This window comes from Acanthochromis polyacanthus, chromosome 8 (genome assembly GCF_021347895.1).
Source record: "Acanthochromis polyacanthus isolate Apoly-LR-REF ecotype Palm Island chromosome 8, KAUST_Apoly_ChrSc, whole genome shotgun sequence".
NCBI lineage: Eukaryota > Metazoa > Chordata > Actinopteri > Pomacentridae > Acanthochromis > Acanthochromis polyacanthus.
In genome coordinates, this window is record NC_067120.1 from 24,857,690 (window position 1) to 24,878,304 (window position 20,615).

Sequence of the window (20,615 nt, forward strand, 5' to 3'; positions counted from 1 at the left end):
GAAAAACGCTCAGTCATGTTTTGGTAATCGTGAGCATAGATATGAGGTTGAGTAAAGCGCTGTCTTCTGTTTCAGCCAATCAGGGGAAGCTGTGCTGTGAGGACCCGTTGTTGGCCATTCTCGCGCCTAAACGTAATAAAGAGCTATTAAAATTAAGAAATAGGTTAACGTATATTCACGTTTTAAAATAATTTGCTTCGCGGTATATGTAAATGCACTTATCTAAATGAATACAATAAATACTAAATTCTGGTTCATCTCGCAAAAATTTCCATCAGGAATGTGAACGGAAAGTCTCACAGACTTTTACATCGTCCTCCCGTTGACATTTCATGCCTTGTTCTTACCCAATAGCACTTGAAACTGTTTTTGCCGTTTTATTATGGACTTCAGGGGGAGAAGATAGGTTTACTAAACAAAAACTGTTGTATTTTTGACTGAACCTCTGGGCAGGCGGCACAAAGAGGATGTCTCAGCTACTGAGGCTTCTCTCGGCGGCCGCTCTGCCTCTCTGCCGGGCTGGAGGAGCCCGGTCTTGCTTCTCAGTGGTACCAGCAGCACAGCTCTTCACAGCCGGATACCCGAGCTCCACTGCCCTGGTAGGTGAAGGTAGAGGTTTTCTGCCTCGTTTTAAAGCCGTATTAGTCCACGAAAAAGTCAGCAACCTAAGTTCCCTTTGAACCCAAAATAAAAACCACTTGGAAAATAATGTCGTCCTGAGATGGTTTGTAGTGTATTTTTGTTTGGGCAAAAATCTAATTAAGTTGCGAGATTAGTATATACGTTTTGGGGACTTTTTCTGTTTGGTCGCTACTTCACACTTTTTAGGAAGACTTTGGGAATTGTAGGTACAGGGTGATATTTAAATGTATATGGAAACGTTTGTCCTGTAACCACTGTGAATGTTATATGACAAGCCACTACAAATAGAAATGCCTTCAAAAGCTGTGGACGAGCTCTTCTACAAAAGTGAACTAAAATCCGTCTTTCTGAAACTGCGTGTACTTGAAAGAAAATTCTGATGTAACGCTAACGGTAGCCATTGCTAGAAGTTATACCAGTATCTTACTGAAACTATGATACCAGAACAGTAATTTCTACAACAGTGCTTACTGAAAAGTACGCTTAGCAGAGCTTTCAATATAATTAATTTTAAAAGCCACATCTGGCTTTAAGATTAGTACACAGAGGTATCGATGACAATTCAGATTAAGAAGGATAACTAACTTAGACTAACGACACAAAAGCCTGACTGTGAAGCCTCATATTAACATAAAAATCAATTATTACCAGGACTGTGAAAGCTTAGCTTGTTACCTTTCCAGTTTTGAACATCTGAGTAATTGGGTCATTCCAGAATTGGAGGACATTTGGACTTTAGAATTTTTGAAAAATGAACCTTCTATTTTACATTTTACTGTGACATATTCATCAGTCCATCAATCCATGCTAATGTTACCCTTTCTCAGGAGCAGAAGCTAGATATTTAGCTAGCTTTTTCTGCTGACCAAGATGAGAAACTTACTGATGGAAAAAAACAAAAATTATTTGTCTTATCCTGATAATATGCATAACAGGGTTGCATGAGGTAGAGTGAGACATTCAGTGAAGGCTCACAATGTTATGAAAATATGAAAAATAGAAGAGAGGACATAGCTTTGTTCTACCCAGTTTTCAGAAAACCGTTTGATGATGTCAATTCCAGCGTATCATGTGATTTATCATTTTCTTTTTCTTCAACCAGCTATAAAGGTTTGCTAACAGGGTTGGGTCCATGTTGTGAGACACACATTCCATGCATAATAATTATTATTTTAAATATTATGTTGATTTTAAAAAAATCCACAACGATGAAAAATAATGATACCATAAAAAAGGAGATTAAAATTTATTTGAACTGTTTTGTTCGAGATTCACTTTGGCCATCAGGGAGGTGGGACAAGAGAAAAATGGCATTTTGGGGACAACTCCAGACGTATTTGATATTTTAAAAATATTTTCAAACATTCTTTTCTCTTATTTTATTTTTAGGTTTAGTGTCAGGACAAGTACCTTTACACAACAACTACATGTTGTACTATTTTGTAAATAGATTATTTGAAATTTAATGATGCACGACACATCAAATGTCCTCTAATTCTGGAATGATCCAATGCGTCAGGTACACTTCGTGAATACTACTGCAATACTATGCGGACACACTTACAGTACTTAGTTAAGAATGCAAATTTTACAACAGTGGGGTCTGATACTGAAGCAGCTTTCACCAGACTGTTCACCAGTTTTTTGAAGCCTTTGGTAAACACTTTCTTTGTAGATCTTGAATGGATTTGAGATCAGGCAGCAGGCTTTGTACACAGGGACATTATACAAACAGTTGATACAACGATGGAAAAGCATTGTTGTCTAAAACTATGCCTACCATGACATTTGGATTTTCTAGCAGACCAAGACCATACTTGGAAAAGCAGCAAAGCAAAAGTATCAAAAATACACTATTAATTAATTTTAGCCATGCAGTGATTCAGTATCAAGATCCTTATGGGCCAGTGTTGGCCACATTTTAAATATTCCTCTGCTGAGATTTAGAATTCACTGGTCAGATGTGCTAATTATAGGTGAACTCCAGCATGTGGTTGTTCACCTGTTAGAGGTCATGATTGTAAAACAACAGCTTTGCATAATATAGTCGCGTGTTGTTTATTCTCGAAGGATGCTTTTGGTAGAGAGTATTCACTGCACTAATAGTTGGGACTGAACGATTTGAGGAAAATATGTATTGGTGATATATAATTTTATTTCACAGTTCTGAATTGTGATTACTTAAAGTCAAAATTCAGTTCAATATTCAGTGCGTAATAGATTTAAAACATGATAGGTTTTTAAATTTTATTCAGTTTGATATGGAATTTCCATCTATGATAAAGCCTTACCACATGAGATACCATCAGAAACATTTTTGTTTATTTATTTATTTGATAGGGACAGTCCCCGTGACCCTAGTGAGGATAAAGCGGTGTTTAGAGAATGGATGGATGGATGGATAGGGACAGTGCACATTAATGAGCATTTATTTAGACAGCAATAGATGTAAATATGGCAGATTCTAGCAACAATGATAATTTACATCCCAGTCATAGGCAGGTAAAAAACATACAGTGAAACACAGGACAATAGGTCACAATAAAAGCACATTGCTAAAAATACACAAAGAAGTTAAAAGTCAATGATCACAAGACTGGTTCACTTTCAGCAACTGTTTAATGTGAGTTTTGAAGGTTGGTAACGTGGGACAATCCCAAATGGAGAGTGGAAGACTGTAAGACTGTTCCAGATATGCTCCTTCTGTGAAGAATATGCTATTCTTCACAGAAGTAGCATTTTGTCTGAAGGCTGTTTTTCTATGTGGGACCTCACAGTCCCCTCTGAAGGAGACCCTGGTCCTGAGACCACTGTGAACTCTTCTTTTGAGAAAATCAGACAAGTGGGGTGGGGCGAGTCATTGCAACACGTCATCAACCCCCCCCCCGCGACTCTAGTGAGAATAAAGCGGTGTATAGACAATGGATTGATGGATAGATACGACTGTTACATAAGGGGGATTGCAAGAAGGGTATGGCTTTAAGTAATGGTCTTGATTTGCTAGTTGCATTGTTTTACATTTTGATTTGAAATCATTATTCAGCCTGTTCACTGGCTCTGTGGTCTTTTCCCAGAAAGTCAACCGAACTCCTGCTATCCTTTCCTGTCGCAGATTTCTATCAGCCCAGTGGCGACTCTACTCTACTGAGCCCAAAGGTGAGCCAATGTTTTCCTACCACTTCATTTAGATTCATTAAATAATGAAGTAGTTTCTGAGGAGAAATTATTTTCTTTCATGTGTGGCACTGGGCTGCACAGTGGTACAGTGGTTAGCACTTTCGCCTTGCAGCAAGAAGATCCATGGTTCACGTCCCAGCCTGGGCCTGGGATCTTTCTGCATGGAGTTTGCATGTTCTCCCTGTGCATGCGTGGGTTTTCTCCGGGCACTCCGGCTTCATCCCACAGTCCAAAAATATGCTGAGGTTAATTGATTACTCTAAATTACCCGTAGGTGTGAATGTGAGTGTAAGTGTGATTGTCTGTATGTGTAGCCCTGCGACAGACTGGCGACCTGTCCAGGGTGTCCCCTGCCTTCGCCCGAGTCAGCTGGGATAGGCTCCGGCCCCTACCCTAATGAGGATGAAGCGGTTTATAGATGATAGATGAATGTGTGACACTGTGGTAATCTACAGTCCTGTCTAATTCACTTAAATGAGTCTTATTATTATTAAATGCTTCCATTCCTCTGACATGTGTAGACATAATAAAAATCTAAAAAATTTTGCCCCTCATACAGTGGCAAGTTTTTCCATTTGATCTAATGCTCGTATTTTTCAAAGTATCGTGACAATGCTGCTGTGTTCCTCACTGTGCTGAATATATTATAATGCCCACATGCAGAGGAATTTGAAGGTCATCCTGGACAAGTATAGATTCATCTGTGCAGACAAAGATGCAACCTTGTCCATTTTGGCTGGTTTACCTGTGTCACTGTGTCTGAATCCCAAATATTCTCAAACAGGTCATGTAACCCCACTGGCGGCATCACCTAGTAGCTTTTTCAGCTCAGCTGTCCATCTGTTGTACCATTTATTTGTATCATGACGGATCTCTGTTGTTGTGCTCTACAGTATGTCATGTTAACAGATTGTCTCTGTGTCAGTTTTTTTAAAGTTTGAAGGTATTGAAGATCATATCTTTGGGATTTCTAAACTTGCTAATATATCCTAATACTGTGGTATTGCCCAGACCTAACCTATAGCAAAACATTTTGATTTTATGCACATTCACCCTCAGTTGCATACAGAGACACTGTTAAGCCAAAACCAAAAATGACAGGCTCCCAGGATCTTATGGATCATCCTCAGGAAATGATACGTTAAACCTTTCTTTAGCTGTTGAATCTGAGATGACAAACAGCAGTGTAATGCCCCCAGATATCAAATGGATAATTCTCATGTGAATTAATTTGAGTGTCTTTGATGCAAAGTCCAATCATTTCTTGTTTAGTTTCACAAACATTGCATGTGTTTTTCAGTAAACATTGAACATTGTGACTATATTGATTATGTTTCTAGAGAGCAGCAGAAACACGTGGAGGTGTAAAACCAGCCAAATAAACCACTTCAAATACTGTGACATTTAGTATTGTAAACAACCCAATCCAGAGAGACTCTACAGACACAGAGACATAATCAGCATGTTTTTTTGTACACTACTGTTCAAAAGTTTGGAGTCACCCAGACAGTTTCATATTTTCCATGAAAACTCTGACTTTTATACATGTTCTAACATACTTGCACAACGCTTTTCTAATCATCAATTAGCCTTTCAACACCATTAGCTAACACAATGTAGCATTAGGACACGGGAGGGGGTGGTTGCTGGAAATGTTCCTCTGTACCCCTATGTAGATATTCCATTCAAAATCGGGCGTTTCCGGCTAGAATAGTCATTTACCATATTAACGATGTTTAGACTGTATTTCTGATTGTTATCTTCATTGGAAAAACTGATTTTCTTTCAAAAATAAGGACATTTTAAAGTAACCCCAAACTTTTGAATGGTTGTGTATGTCTGGAGGCTAGACTCTGTTGATTTTTAAGGGATACATTGGTTGTAGGTTTAGGTCTTGATCTACCAAGGTTACTATTATGAAACAGCAGAATTGCTGCAGATGGAAAGACTGGTATGAAGGCCAGATAGGAATTACTGGTTGGTCTGACAGATGTGTTCAAAACCAATAATTTGATTTTCAGATGGAAAAGGAGGACCAGCAAATGAAGGAGGAGGAAGATCAGGTGGAGGAAAGAGAGGAGGAGGAAAAGACTGGTGGAGTCGAATGCAAAAGGTAAGGCATGAAAACTCGCATGGAAATCATAATTCACAGCTACAGTGTAAATAAACATTTCTGCTTACAACGCTTGCAACCAGGGGATGTGAGACCAGCATCTCAGACTAAATAGAGACGTGTTGGTCACACTTCCCCCTTGCTGCCTTTCACTGTCATTTACAACCAAAAAGATTGTGTACATGTGAGTCCACCGTCACTTTTCCAATGCAGTGCGGGAGGCCACGCTCAGCCTGTTTAAAAGCACAGGGAGGACCAACAATTTCAGGGGAAGGGACTCATGATCTTGTCAATATAATATACATTATTTAGACATTCACAGTGTAGTTGTAGGAGAATATGTGACCACTGAGATAAGTTTAAAGTTATGTTACAGGTACTTTGACTTAGATAGTTTATAATATGAACATATTCTATTGTATTTATTGCTGACTTAATGTCAGTATTTTGAGTTCAGAAATTGTTGCTTTATGTGAAGCTAAAATGGGTTAAAATTAACCTCAGATTTGAGATACTTTTCTGTCCACAGTCGAACTATATAATACGTAGAAACAGTTCAGTTCTGTGGCCTTTTCCCTTGCAGCTAGCTAAGATCACACCAAAAGCACAAAATGCTCAATGCTCCAAAATATTCTAGATTTACAGTGAAAAGCTTAAAGGAATCATTGATGTTAGACACAGATTGCTGAACAGATATGTTGTGCATGGCATGATGCTACAGTGTGTGTTGCTGCTCTCCAGAAAACACCACTGCAATTCAGAGTTTGCTTCAGAGCACCTCAACAGCAACATTTATTATTATTATTATTATTGTTATTAACCTTTATTTAATCAGGAGAAATCCTATTAAGGGTAAGAACCTCTCTTGCAAGGGAGTCCTGGCCACGATAGGCAGCAGCAAATACAAAATACAGTTACAAATTTACACAGAACATAATTAAAACACAAGCAAAAAACAAATAATAACTAGAAAAGCACTCGGAGAGCGCAGACCTCCGCCAGGCCATCTGTTTGTCTGTCTGTCTGTCTGTCTGTTAACAGCGGCCATCTCTCAATTGTAGAGTCTTTCAAAAAAAATCCTGGATCCAGACGGTGATCTGGATCACCTCCAAAATCTAATCGATTGTTACTTTTGCTCTTCCGGACATTCTGTAAAAATTTGGTGAAAATCCGTCCATGACTTTTTGAGTTATGCTGTTAACAGACAAACAGACACACAAACTCTGATGATTACATAACCTCCTGGCGGAGGTAATGAAATTTACAAGCAAGTTATGACCATTGCATGTTGTGGCGTCGACCTCAACAACTCGCAATTTGGATTTGAAAGCACTCAATGAGATTAACTTGATTAGTTTCCAGTCTTTCTGCAGCAAATGCCATGCAAAAGGTACAGAGTAAACAAAAACCTTTTTACCCAAAGCACTATGAAAATATGGAACTGAAACGAACAGATGATCTTGTAAATGGAGAGTAAAGATCAGAGCTTTTCTGTGTAGTTAGAGAGAGAATGTAGGTGGGCAGTCATCCAAGTATTGCCTTATGAAAACATACCAATGATAGATCCTTCGGGTTGCTAAAACAAGCCGTCCCACCCTTGAGTATAACTCACAGTGGTGTGTTAACACTTTACAGTTCATAATAAACCTCAGAGAAGCATGGTAAACAGTGTCAACCATCTGAAGACATTGAGCAGAAGCGTTCATGTACAAAAGATCACCATATTCCAGCACTGACAAAAAAGTTGCAGCGACATTACACAACATGAAAGAAAAAATGATTTTGTGTAGTGCTAAAACTAACGATGAATATACAGCAATGCATATGCTGTCCAAAGGGTGCTGCATTCTAGGGCTGAACAATCAGCTGATTTCATATTGAAATTGCCATTTGATACAATGCAGTTAGTAAAGGCTGCAATTTAGGATATATACGTATTATGCAGCATGTCTGATCCTAGGTTTAGACTGTGATCGATTTCACCCTCTGATATCACCGATATCACCACTGCTATAACAATATACATTGGTGTCCTGTGTGATTGGGCCACATCAGGCTTTTATTACATTCTCCAAAGTAACTGTGCTACATTGTGCTGCATGCTAAATATGAACATATTTGGTGTAAACCAAATTTCTAGTTTTGTCTGCAACTCAAAGGTGTTAATTTCACTGTCACTGAGGAAGAAATAAAGCAGATGATATTCACATTTAAGAAAATGAATTCACAATTTTGACTTAAACTGATTTAGTAATTAAATAGTAGTTGACATCTTAATTGATTTATTGTGATGGTTCCATTAGCATCTATTATTTTATCCATATGAGCTGACAAATGTGTCAATCAACATAGCCTTTTTCTTTGTTAATTTTAGCAGTTGTCTAGATATCTTTCACCTCTGTGCCATCGCCTTAATGATAACTGATATATGTGATTGACAACCTGTTGGTAGCGTTAGCATTCATCTGTGCCTGTGTTGATTTTTTTCAGGGTGATTTCCCCTGGGATGAGAAGGATTTCCGCTACATGGCGATCGCCGTGGCTGGAGTGAGTTCAGCTCTGCTCTATTTCTCCTTCCGAGATAACGGCAGAGAGATCAGCTGGAAGGACTTTGTCAATTGCTACCTGGGCAGAGGCATGGTGAGGAGCACTCTGAGGTGTTGGCACTGATAAACTCATACTGTAATCTTGATATATGGCAGGATATTGAGTTTTTTTTGTCAACTTGGTTAATTTGAAACTAAATAAAGTTGAAATGACTGCTGAATTGATCTGTGCAAGATCAATTACTACTGAAGGCCTGAACACTGATAGTTTAAAACTCCTCATTGTTGGGAACCCTTTACATATTTGTTAAGTTAACAATTTAATTTAATAATTTGTCCAGGTCGATCGGTTGGAGGTTGTCAACAAACAATATGTCAGGGTCATCCTGGTGCCAGGAGCTGATGCTGAAGTGGTGAGTAGGATGTCTCTCATAGCTAAAACTTTCCCCTCATCTACATATTTATGTGAATGTTTTGCTACACCCAGTTAAGCAAATCCGTAAAATATGACCAGTAACCTTTAAGGAGGTTGAAGAAATCATCTCAATGCAACCTGGAAGGAAACTGCAAATATTCTTCTTCTTGCCATCCTCGGGATGTTTTTTCTTGATTCATCTAGCAGTTTCAACTAATCAACTAATCGTTTGTCCTCAAAAACAGTAAAGAAGTGGAAAACTTGTCCATTTTCTGGCATTCCCTGTAGCCAAGGTTGTTATTCAAACTTGTCCTCACAGCCATCTAAAATCCAGAAATATTCAGTGTATTTGTTTGATTACATAATAAACAAGGAAAACAATCACATATTTTGCATTTCTGCTTGAAAAAAAACCTTAAAATTAGATTTCTGTTGAAAGCTGTGTTTTAGTTTGCTCTGCAGTTGTTCAGCTGAATGAAACTGAATGTTGTGTGACCCTTAGAGTTACGTCTGGTTCAACATTGGCAGTGTTGACACGTTTGAGAGAAACCTTGAGACAGCTCATATGGACATGGGTCTGGAGCCGTCACACCGACCTGCTGTCATCTACAGTTCTGAGAGCGACGGGTAAGTTTAAAACACAAACATGACGTGTATTATGTGAGCCAGCAGTTTCTCATTGGTCTTATCGTCATTGAAACATGCAGTTACTTAAGCTTTTCTGAAAATGTTGATAACCTTTGATGTCGTTTTGCACCTTCTCAGCTCTTTTCTGATGAGCATGATCCCCACACTGCTGCTGATAGGCTTCCTGCTCTTCACACTGAGACGAGGACCAATTGGAGGAGGCGCTGGTGGCGGAAGGGGCCCTTTCAGCATGAGCGAGTCGACAGCCAAGATGATGAAGGACAACATCGAGGTGAAGTTTAAGGATGTGGCTGGCTGTGAGGAGGCCAAGCTGGAGATCCTGGAGTTTGTTAACTTCCTGAAGAACCCACAACAATATCAGGACCTTGGAGCCAAGATCCCCAAGGTTGAAACACGAACATGCATAAGCACACACACACACACACACACACACACACACACACACACACACACACACACACACACACACACACACACACACACAGGATCATAACAGAAGCATGGCTTTTATAGTGTTCACATTGAGGCAGCTGTATATGGAAAACAAGGAAAACAGAGACTCATGGTAGCAAAGCTGACCAAAAAGTAGTGTAAATCGCAAGAAGATATATTAAATTTAAGTTTCAATTTCATTTTTTAACCCTTTATGCTTCAGTGCGTAGTAGGTGTACCGCCGGCGGTACACCTACTAATTTGCATAGGAATTTTAAGAATGTCCGACGGCTGCAAATCCGATTATACAAACACTATACGCCGATGGAAAGCTTAGATTCTCATGAATCCGCCGGTATAAACCACTTTCAGATGTGATTACCACAGCGGGTGAGAAAAACACATTTGTCCGACAAAAACAAATATTCATCCATCCGTTCTGTATACACGGCTTCAACGCACACAGCGCGACTCACATTTCCAGGTTCATTATTACGCACAGAAAAAAAGATTCCACAAAAAACGGCCATAATCCAACCTTTTACATCCAGACAACACAAGCCAGTAAACTATTTTGTCCAAAACATGTCCTGAAGTCCGTATAAAATCCACGAATCGGTCGTTTTCAAGGAAATGCACCTCGCGATGCGCGTCCAATGTTCCCTGTATTTTTCGTCATTTTTTTTAATTTAAAAATAGAATATTAGCGATTTTTTGCACTGAAAACGGCTGGAATTGACTGAAGCTTAAAGGGTTAAATTATATTTTATTAGCAGTTTACTGTCCACATGAGTTAAATGCCATTAGTTGAATAATGTTCTTGGCCCAGGGTGCTGTGCTGTCCGGACCTCCTGGGACAGGGAAGACTCTGCTGGCCAAAGCCACAGCTGGAGAGGCCAACGTCCCCTTCATTACTGTCAACGGCTCCGAGTTCCTGGAGATGTTTGTGGGCGTTGGTCCAGCCAGGGTGAGCAAAGGAAACCCAAATAAATGTGTGTTGGACTGTTGTAGATGTGATTCTAGTCAGAAACTTGAATGCTTGACTGAACTCTGTCCTCTGAAGGTGAGGGACATGTTCGCCATGGCAAGGAAGAATGCCCCCTGCATCCTCTTCATTGATGAAATAGATGCTGTGGGGAGAAAGAGAGGGGGAGGAAACTTTGGGGGTCAGAGTGAGCAGGAGAACACCCTGAACCAGCTGCTGGTGGAGATGGACGGTACGATGGACAGGAACCAGAGTCTGACTCTTGAAACTTAAAGGTTGAATTTAATGTTTTATGAGTCAACTGTCTGTTGCTATTTTTTTTTGAAGGTTTTAACACTGCTACTAACGTGGTGGTCCTTGCTGGAACCAACAGACCTGACATCCTGGATCCTGCACTGATGAGACCAGGACGCTTTGACAGACAGATTTTCATAGGTAAGAGAAAGTTGAGGTGACTAGGTCATGGACAGAAGGGGGAATGTGGACCTATGGTTAAATTTTGTGCTGCAAATTGATGGACACCTGCCTTGGCAGACGCATCTAAATGGGAAAATTAGGTTTCTGTAATGACTGTAGGTCATAAATAGGGCACACAAGAAAGACTGAACCCATAACCATTTTTTTAGATAGAAACTGTAAAGAAACTTCTTTAAAAAAAAATCACATTGTCCAAAATTATTCAAAATACTTCTTTTAATCACAACCTCCAAACGAATTTTGTAATTGCTCACAAGCTTTTTGGAAGTATCTGCAGGATTTTATCGGATCATTCTTCCCTTGCAAACATTTCAAAATCCTTGAGGTTGGAGGGTTTCCATGCTGTTACCCATTTATTGAGCTCCATCCATAGGTTCTCAGTGAGCTTTATATCGGGACTCTGACTTGACCACTTAATAACATTAATATCATCGTCCTGGAACCATTTCTTCACCACCTTGGGGAAAGCATCATTTATATCTATGCACTGTGTGCATTGTGTGCTGCTCTTTTTTTCATACTGTTTTTCTATTGGCTGCTGTAACACCGAAAAATTTTCCGCTACGGGATCAGTAAAGGTTTATTCTATCTAAATATCTTGGCTGTATGCTTCGGATCATTGTCCTGCAGATAGTCCAACACTTCCTCAGGTTCAGGTTCTCTGCCGCCTGCTTGAGAATTTCTTTGAGGATCTTGACATACTGCTCTTTCCTCATGATGCTTTCCACTTTAACCAAGTTGCCAGGCCCATTTGCAGAAAAGTAGCCCCACAGCATGATGCTTCCACCTCCATTTTTCATCTCCATTTGCTTATAGGCTCCACCCTTCTTTCGCCAGATGAAAGCCACATCTCAGTGCCCAAAAAGCAAAATTTTTGGTTTCATCTGACCACAGAACAGATGACCAGAAGCTTTTGTCTTTTTTTAAGGTACGTCTTTGCAAAGGTTAGACAAGCTTTTACATACTTTGGTTGAAGCAGGGGGCTCTTTCTTGGTCGACATCCAGAGAGACCATTTTGGTGCAGTGTCCGCTGCCTTGATGAAGTCATCCCACTTACACTCAGGTCCTTCAGGACAACCTTGGTAGTAGTCCGTGGATTGTTTGCAACATCTTGCTTGACCTTTTTGGCAAACCGAGGTGATACTACTGGCTTCCAACCATATCCTTCAAGGTTTTTGATTGTGAGAAATTTTAGTACTTCGCGATGATACTTTGCACTGTTGCCACTTTCACCTGAAATTGTTTGGCCATTTTTTTGTTCCCTTTTCCTTCCTTTTTGGCATTTACAATGTGTGCTCTCAAGTCCTCACCCTAGATGTTTGGTCTTTGCCACAGCAAGTCTTGCGTTTACTTGAAAATGACTGAAATGTCACAAACAAGTCGACTTTTGTCGTCAGATGACTATAGTTTCTGGTTAAACAGAAACTCAGAAACATTGAAAACAATAATAAACCCTTTAGACCCTTAGAGAAAATGGTTTGTTTGAACATCCTATGGCTGTCTGTCTTGGTATCACTGGGGTATAAATATGTCCAATTTTGGACATGGTGACTTTTTGTCAAACTTTAATGTAACACCTTTAACAGTGTTACTTCACGTAACATAATTGGTCATGTTTCCAGACTTCCCCGCTTGTCCTATTTATGTCAAATCTGAGGTGAAATACTGATGTATAACTAAAAAAATAAGGAATTCCTTGTATTTCACAGGGGTATGAATCATTTTGTGCTTAAATGTATGTTTTAGATTGTTGGATCCAGAGGATTTTTCTTTTTGACGTAAAAATCCTCTACTGCATTTTCTCAGGTCCTCCAGACATCAAGGGCAGGGCATCCATCTTTAAAGTCCACCTGCGACCAATCAAGCTAGATCCCAGTCTGGACAAAGACAATCTCGCCAGGAAAATGGCAGCTGCCACTCCAGGATTCACTGGTTTGTCACAACTGCATCATATGTCGCCCCCTACAGAAATCTTCTATTTCTGCATATTTCTCACACTTAACTGTGATATTTATGTTTGTTGAATATTATACAAAGATAACCTATGAAATGGGGTGCACAGTGGAGTTGTGGTTAGCACTTTCGCTTTGCAGCAAGAAGACCCCTGGTTCAAGTCCCGGCCTGGGCTCGGGATCTTTCTGCGTGGAGTTTGCATGTTCTCCCTGTGCATGCGTGGGTTTTCTCCGGGCACTCCGGCTTCCTCCCACAGTCCAAAAATATGCTGAGGTTTATTGATCACTCTAAATTGCCCGTAGGTGTGAATGCGAGTGTGATTGTTTGTCTGTATATGTAGCCCTGCGACAGACTGGCGACCTGTCCAGGGTGTCCCCTGCCTTCACCCAAGTCAGCTGGGATAGGCTCCAGGACCCCCCGCGACCCTAGTGAGGATAATGCGGTGTATAGAGAATGGATGGATGGATGGATAACCTACAAAATGCTATTTTTAAATTATGGTTTATTGAGGGATTATTGAAAACCCGTATCAGCCCAATGAAAAACTAATTGCCCCCCTGTTTAGTTCCTTGGCAGGAACAACTACAGTTAAATGTTTGTTGCAGCTTTTTACATCACCATGGAGGAATTTTGATCCACACGTCTCTGCAGAATGGTTTTAATGAACTGCCCTTAGAAAGTCTTGTCACAGCATCTCAATTAGATTGAAGTCCCGACTTTGACCTCAGTGACTCAGTGACTGGTGAGATTGAACCCAGTTGCCAAATGAGTTTGGTCATTGGAGCCCTCACATAAGGCAAGATGGACTAAACAACATTTTTCCCTCAAAAAATTAAATGTTCATTTAAAAACTGCATTTTGTGTTTTCTTGGGATATCTTTGTCTTACTTTAAAATTAGTTTGATGGTCTAAAATGTTTAAATGAGAAAGATGCAAAAACAGACGATTTCTGCAGGTGGGCAAATAGTTTTGCACGGCACTATAGAGCTCAGTTTGACTTACCAAGAAAACTGAAATTTAATTTAGTCATCGAACTTTTTGGTACATTTAGTAGAATCTTGATTTGTAGCTGATCCTCTCAATATCGTTCACATTATGTGACCTAAAGGACAAGTCTGATGGACAATCAGCAGACAAAACAGTCCTTACTTTACCTTGCCTGCTGGTTGGGAATACTTCAGTTTTAGATTGTAAAATTACTCTTCAAAAGTTTTCGGTCACCCAGACAATTTCATGTTTTCCATGAAAACTCACTCTTTTATTCATGTGCAAACGTAATTACACAAGGGTTTTCTATTCATCAATTAGCCTTTTAACATCATTAGCTAACACAATGTAGCATTAGAACACAGGAGTGATGGTTGCTGGAAATGTTCCTCTGTACACCTATGTAGATATTCTAGCTGGAAAAATCAGCCGTTTCCCGCTAAAATTATCATTTACCACATTAACAATGTCTAGACTGTATTTCTGATTAATTTGATGTTATCTTCCTCTTTTTTAAAAAAATAAAATAAAGACATTTCTAAGTGACCCCAAACTTTTGAACGGTAGTGGAAATATATGCAAATGCGCTTTTCAGTATAAATGAACATGTTTGGTGTTTTAGTCAGAATTCTGAGATAGTGATTAATGGCTGTAATTTTCTCTGTCAATGAATGAATCAGGAGCGGACATCGCTAACGTCTGCAACGAGGCAGCTCTAATTGCTGCTAGGCACATGAACCCCTCCGTCAACGGCAAACATTTTGAACAGGCCATCGATCGGGTCATTGGAGGTATGACGTCACAAGCTGACTCAAATTCTAGTCACTTCTTATTCCTGCTGTTTATTTGAACTGCTTTTATGTTAATTGTATTCCATAATTAATTTTATTCTGCTCCTTATTTTAATGCATTTTATAATAACAATAAAGCGACAACAGCAGTAAAGTGCTACCATCTGAAAGTATTAGACAGTTTCTTTCTGATATCAGTTCATATTTGTCAAAGTTTGAGTTCTGGTTTGTCCTTGTGTTTTCAGGTCTGGAGAAGAAGACTCAGGTCCTACAGCCCACAGAGAAGAAGACTGTGGCGTATCATGAGGCAGGCCACGCCATCGTTGGCTGGTTCTTGCAGCACGCTGACCCCCTGCTCAAGGTACACTCTATATATTCTGAAGCATTTATCAAATGATCAGAAATACCAGAATAATGCTGAGATTTCTGTCAAACAAGATTCTCAAAGACTAATTCCCTTTACTGTACACAAACTGATAACTCTTCTTGGTGTGCATAGGCTCCCTGAGACAAAAACTCCAGATTTTACAGATAGTCCATCACTTCCAGATTATGGTGATTAAATTTCTCGACCTACTAAAAAATCTCATTAAGGAACATCTTTAATTGCAGTAATTGCTTTGAATTTAAACTACTCACTGCTCTTCATGTAATGAGAAGATAAAACCTTCTACCATCGCTGTGACTGTATTACTACTGTTGTCACTGCTGTTACTGACGATGCTGCACTGTCACATCTTCACCTATTACTGGTGTAGAAAGTAAATGTTTGTAAACCACATTGTGTTTGTGTCCAGGTGTCAATCATTCCACGGGGGAAGGGTCTGGGCTACGCTCAGTATCTGCCCAGAGAGCAGTACCTGTACAGCAGAGAGCAGCTGTTCGACAGGATGTGTATGATGCTGGGAGGCCGAGTGGCAGAACAGGTCTTCTTCGGCCGCATCACCACCGGAGCTCAGGACGACCTGAAGAAGGTTACGCAATCTGCCTATGCTCAGGTACATGCACACATGCTGGATCCACCGGTTCTGTCAAATTAATAAACTAGAAAGCACTCGGACAGCACAGTACTCCGCCGAAGCTGTTCATTACCCCGTATTACATTGTCAGAAATGCAGCATTATTTTTAGAAATGCAGCAATTATTTATTAGTGATTGATGATCAGAACTCACGGCAACATAGAATGCGGCCATTTAATATAGATGTACCCACAAATGAAATGACCTTGCGCTGAGTACAGGCGTGTGCTATGCATGTGTACGTTATGTATGGATAATGAATCCCATGACCTAAATATGTAGCGGATGGAGGGAATTGATGGGACTCGGAAACACCCCCACTATTTAATCAATTGTTCCTTGCATCATTTCCAACAGATAAGTCCCAATAAGCCTGCAACGGTGGATTTGTAATATGATCGCAATCATGTGATCGTCAGCAATAAGCTGTTGTAGTGTTCACTTGTTGTCATAGCTACAGTGACACCATGCTGCTATCTCACAATGATACAGAAATCTTTAACAAATCCATGGATCCACACTATGAGCAGCATCACTGCCAAAATCTAATCAAGTCATCATAATCTGTTCTTGAGTAATTTTGCTAACAGACGGACAAACCAACAGCGATTCATCACATAACCTCCGCCATGTAAAAATAATCATATTTATTCTGTGACACCACACTCCACATCCTTACTTCCAGGTGGTGCAATTTGGGATGAGTGAGAAGGTGGGGCAGGTGTCGTTTGACCTCCCTCGGCAGGGCGAGATGGTCATGGAAAAGCCGTACAGCGAGGCCACGGCTGAGCTCATAGACCAGGAGGTCAGGGAGCTGGTCGAGCGAGCATACGAGCACACCCTCCAGCTCATCAAGGACAAGAAGGACCTAGTGGAGATGGTAAGACTCTCTAGAACATATGTTATCTACTGCTTATGTGTTCATGACTCCTGGTCCTGGAGCTTGGAATTTCAGAAATTTTCTATTTACAGAAATTCAAAAGTAGGGAAAACCAAACTATATACACACTACATATTGGGAGAATCTGGCTGTTTGATGCACTTTGGGAAAACACTTATATCTAGCCTTGTATTAAGCAACAAATGCCTGCTTTAATATCGTCACAATACCAAAATTATGAATTTGATATGATACCTGTCTAAATATATTGATTGTTATAAAAAAATTACCACAGCAAAATTTAAATCGTTACTTACAAGTAATACTTTATTAATTAAGAGAAGGTATTTGAACATTTAATTAATTGATACATACAATTAATAAAGAACAGCTCTTTACCTGTTCATTGTTCTCCACCTTTGCATTCTTTATATTCTTTGAACAAGTCGACATGTTTGTCAGTGAGATACATTCCCTCAAAAGCAGCTCATAAGAAATGTGGCTAACGAGTATTTTGATATATACCGATCAGGAAAACATTGTGACCACTGACAGGTGAAGTGAACAACACTGATTATCTCTTTATCATGACACCTCTTAGTGAGATGGATCTACAGGGTGACACAAAAATACAGGAACTTTTTAACAATCCAATAAAACCAAGAGTGATGAGAGAAAAATATTTTGTTCATAATAATTGAAACCTTAAAACATGTCATTTAAGAAACAATGATGGAATTTTCGTTTTTTAAAAATTACTTCCTGTAGATGGCGTCCTCCTGTAGGAATGCATTTCTGAAATCTACCTGGGGCCATCTCAAGAATAAAGTGTACACGACTCAACCAAGAACTCTGGATGAGTTAAAACAGAGAATTCAGGATGAAATTCACAGTGTCCCAGCTGAGATGTTGCAGCGGTCAATGAGGAATCTCATCAGCAGATTTCAAGAATGCATTCATACAGGAGGACGCCATCTACAGGAAGAAATTTTTAAAAAAGGAAAATTCCATCATTGTTTCTTAAATGACATGTTTTAAGGTTTCAATTACTATGAATAAAATATTTTTCTTCCATTGCTCTTGGTTTTATTGGATTGTTAAAAAGTTCCCATTTTTTTGTGTCACCCTGTATTAGGCAGGAAGGGATGTGTGGTGGCTGGACTACTGGGTCAGAGCATCTCCAAAAATGCAGCTCTTGTGGAGTGTTCTTGGTCCACAGTGGTCAATATCAATTCCAAGGAAGGAACAGTAGAGAACTACTGACAGGGTCATGGGCAGTCAAGGCTCACTCATGCATGTGGGGAGTAAAGTCTGGCCCATGTGGTCCGGTCCAACAGACGAGCTACTGTTGCTTAAACTGCTGAAGAAGTTAATGATGGTTCTGATTAGTGCTGGAAATGAATAGCCAAATATTCGTTTTTCATGGTGAAATCCGAATATTCATTTTTTTTTAATTTACTGAATACTCGGATCTCAAACCCCCCTATAACACTTGGCCAGTATCAGCAGTGTGGCAGCAGTAACGAGGTTTACAGATGTTGTCTGTGCTGAGATGTCAGAGATTCAGGATTCCTACAGGTAGATAATCAGTGATGTTGAACCATGATGCCATCCTCAGGTGGGGAAACGTCTGCTAGAAAAGGAGGTGCTGGACAAAGCGGACATGTTGGAGCTGCTGGGCCCACGGCCTTTTGAGGAGAAGTCAACATACGAGGAGTTTGTGGAGGGGACGGGGAGCTTCGAAGAGGACACCAGCCTGCCAGAGGGCCTCCGACACTGGAACCAAGAGCGAGAAGGGGAGGCCGAGGAGACTAGCTCCACTCAGGACAGACAGCAGGCCGTGTAAAGCTCCAGTTTAAGAAAAGCAAAACGCATCCAAGCTGCAAAAACACTCTCTCTGCTGGCTCAGTTTTCAAGAGTCTGGGAGGTGTGGAAAAAGTTTTTTTAAACAACATGATTTCAACAATTTACTACCTTCCTGCCTTCAATTTATAAGGTCATTTAGGAGCAGTATTTATTCATTCAGCGATACAAATGAAGCATTTAATACCAAAATTACTCACTGGGGTCTTTTTTTCAGAAACCTTACTTCAGACAACCTTCAGGCTCTGTACACTATCTGCTTGAATGTAGAAGTTATCCAGAGAGGCATCACTGAGGCAGCAATGTTTTTTTTTTTTTTTTTTTTTGTACCGCTGGGACAGCAATGTGCTCCAAAACAACTTAAGATCCATCAAACAGGAGACCAATGCATAGCGGATTTGAATATTTCTGAGCTGAGTGTACATGATGCACATTTAAACTGTGTGAACATACAGACTTTCTTTTTATTTATTTTTTAAAAAGGGAGATGTGCTCTCTGATTAATGTGTGCCTAACTGATAATAAAAAAGTAAATGTAAAGATATTTTCTGCCACCAGACTGAAAACATTTTTGCAGATTTAAATGTTTTGAGAAGTTCTTTTGTGTCCTGAATCTCTTACTGCAGCACTTGCTGTTGACACTGACATATTTCACCTACTTCAGTGTTGATGGCAGTCAACCACTCAGCGATTGTCCGTTTGAACTTTACAGACTTTTGGATTATTTTATACAAACAATTTGATGCTGTAAAACAGTGATAATGAGTCAACGGGACACTACTGTACCACTTGGCCAGAATAACAGGAGCATTTAACGTTTTGGTTTTCAGACGTGCTGTTTTAAAGGAAAGAAATCCCCCTAAAGTACTTAAAAAAAAAAGCCAACTACAACTGCTAAGACAGTACAAGGCTTGTTTTATTCTACATTTAATTGTTAAATTAGCAGCTCTCCTGAAGAGAGTTAAACCATTTAAACAAAATCTAACACTTAACCCTCTGAGCTCCAAGCAGTTTCAGGGTGTTTTTGCTCCTGTCACATTTTTTCCTCACTGGGGGCTCATTTTTGACTGCAATATGAAGTTCTGCACCTCCATTAAAGCAGAACAACCACAGTAGAAGTAAAGAGAATTCAATAAATGATTATTTTACACAACATTAGAAACCTAGGATCAAAGTGTGCAACAGTTTCCTAAGTACCAGCAGGTGGTACTCCTGCTTGAAAATAATTGGGGCAACATTTTTGATTTGTTTTGACGTTCCAATCAGCTCTGTGTAGACATAGGCTGCACTTCAGCCCAGTTCTGTCTTTTTAAATCCCGAAACAAAAAAGTACAACAGTTTATTTTGGGCGAGTTTTTAAATGAGACATGTAGAAGTTGCGACAAAGCAGTGTTTCCCCTACCATTATATTAGGGGGGCGCCCCGCCCCCCCAGAAGGTCAAGTTAAATTAAAATAATTGTTACTTTTTTACACGCAAACTTTAGTTTTCCTGCATAAAGGCCGCTCCACATGCTGTCCTTACAGCACTCGCTGCAGCACTCCACTGTGTCTACTCCCCCCTCCCTCCGTCTTGTAAACAGTCACACTGCCCCCCACCCCACAGTCACCACACACACACACACACACACACACACACACACACACTAGTTTGCAGTGGCGCATCTCGTGTTTTACTTTCTTCAACA

At 39.9% G+C, this 20,615-nt stretch overlaps 1 protein-coding gene across 1 annotated transcript; it reads left to right on the plus strand.

The window, feature by feature from the left end:
• Positions 1–297: 297 nt before the first annotated feature.
• On the plus strand, positions 298–19,473 carry afg3l1 (AFG3-like AAA ATPase 1). The gene is made up of 16 exons (XM_022206607.2): positions 298–599; positions 3,717–3,798; positions 5,841–5,932; positions 8,423–8,572; positions 8,820–8,891; positions 9,396–9,520; positions 9,659–9,926; positions 10,803–10,940; positions 11,037–11,190; positions 11,286–11,393; positions 13,242–13,367; positions 15,056–15,166; positions 15,412–15,527; positions 15,964–16,164; positions 16,872–17,066; positions 18,685–19,473. The coding sequence occupies exons 1-16, from the start codon at positions 468–470 to the stop codon at positions 18,910–18,912; spliced, it is 2,298 nt and encodes a 765-aa protein (XP_022062299.2). The 5' UTR covers positions 298–467; the 3' UTR covers positions 18,913–19,473.
• The last annotated feature ends 1,142 nt before the right edge of the window (positions 19,474–20,615 follow it).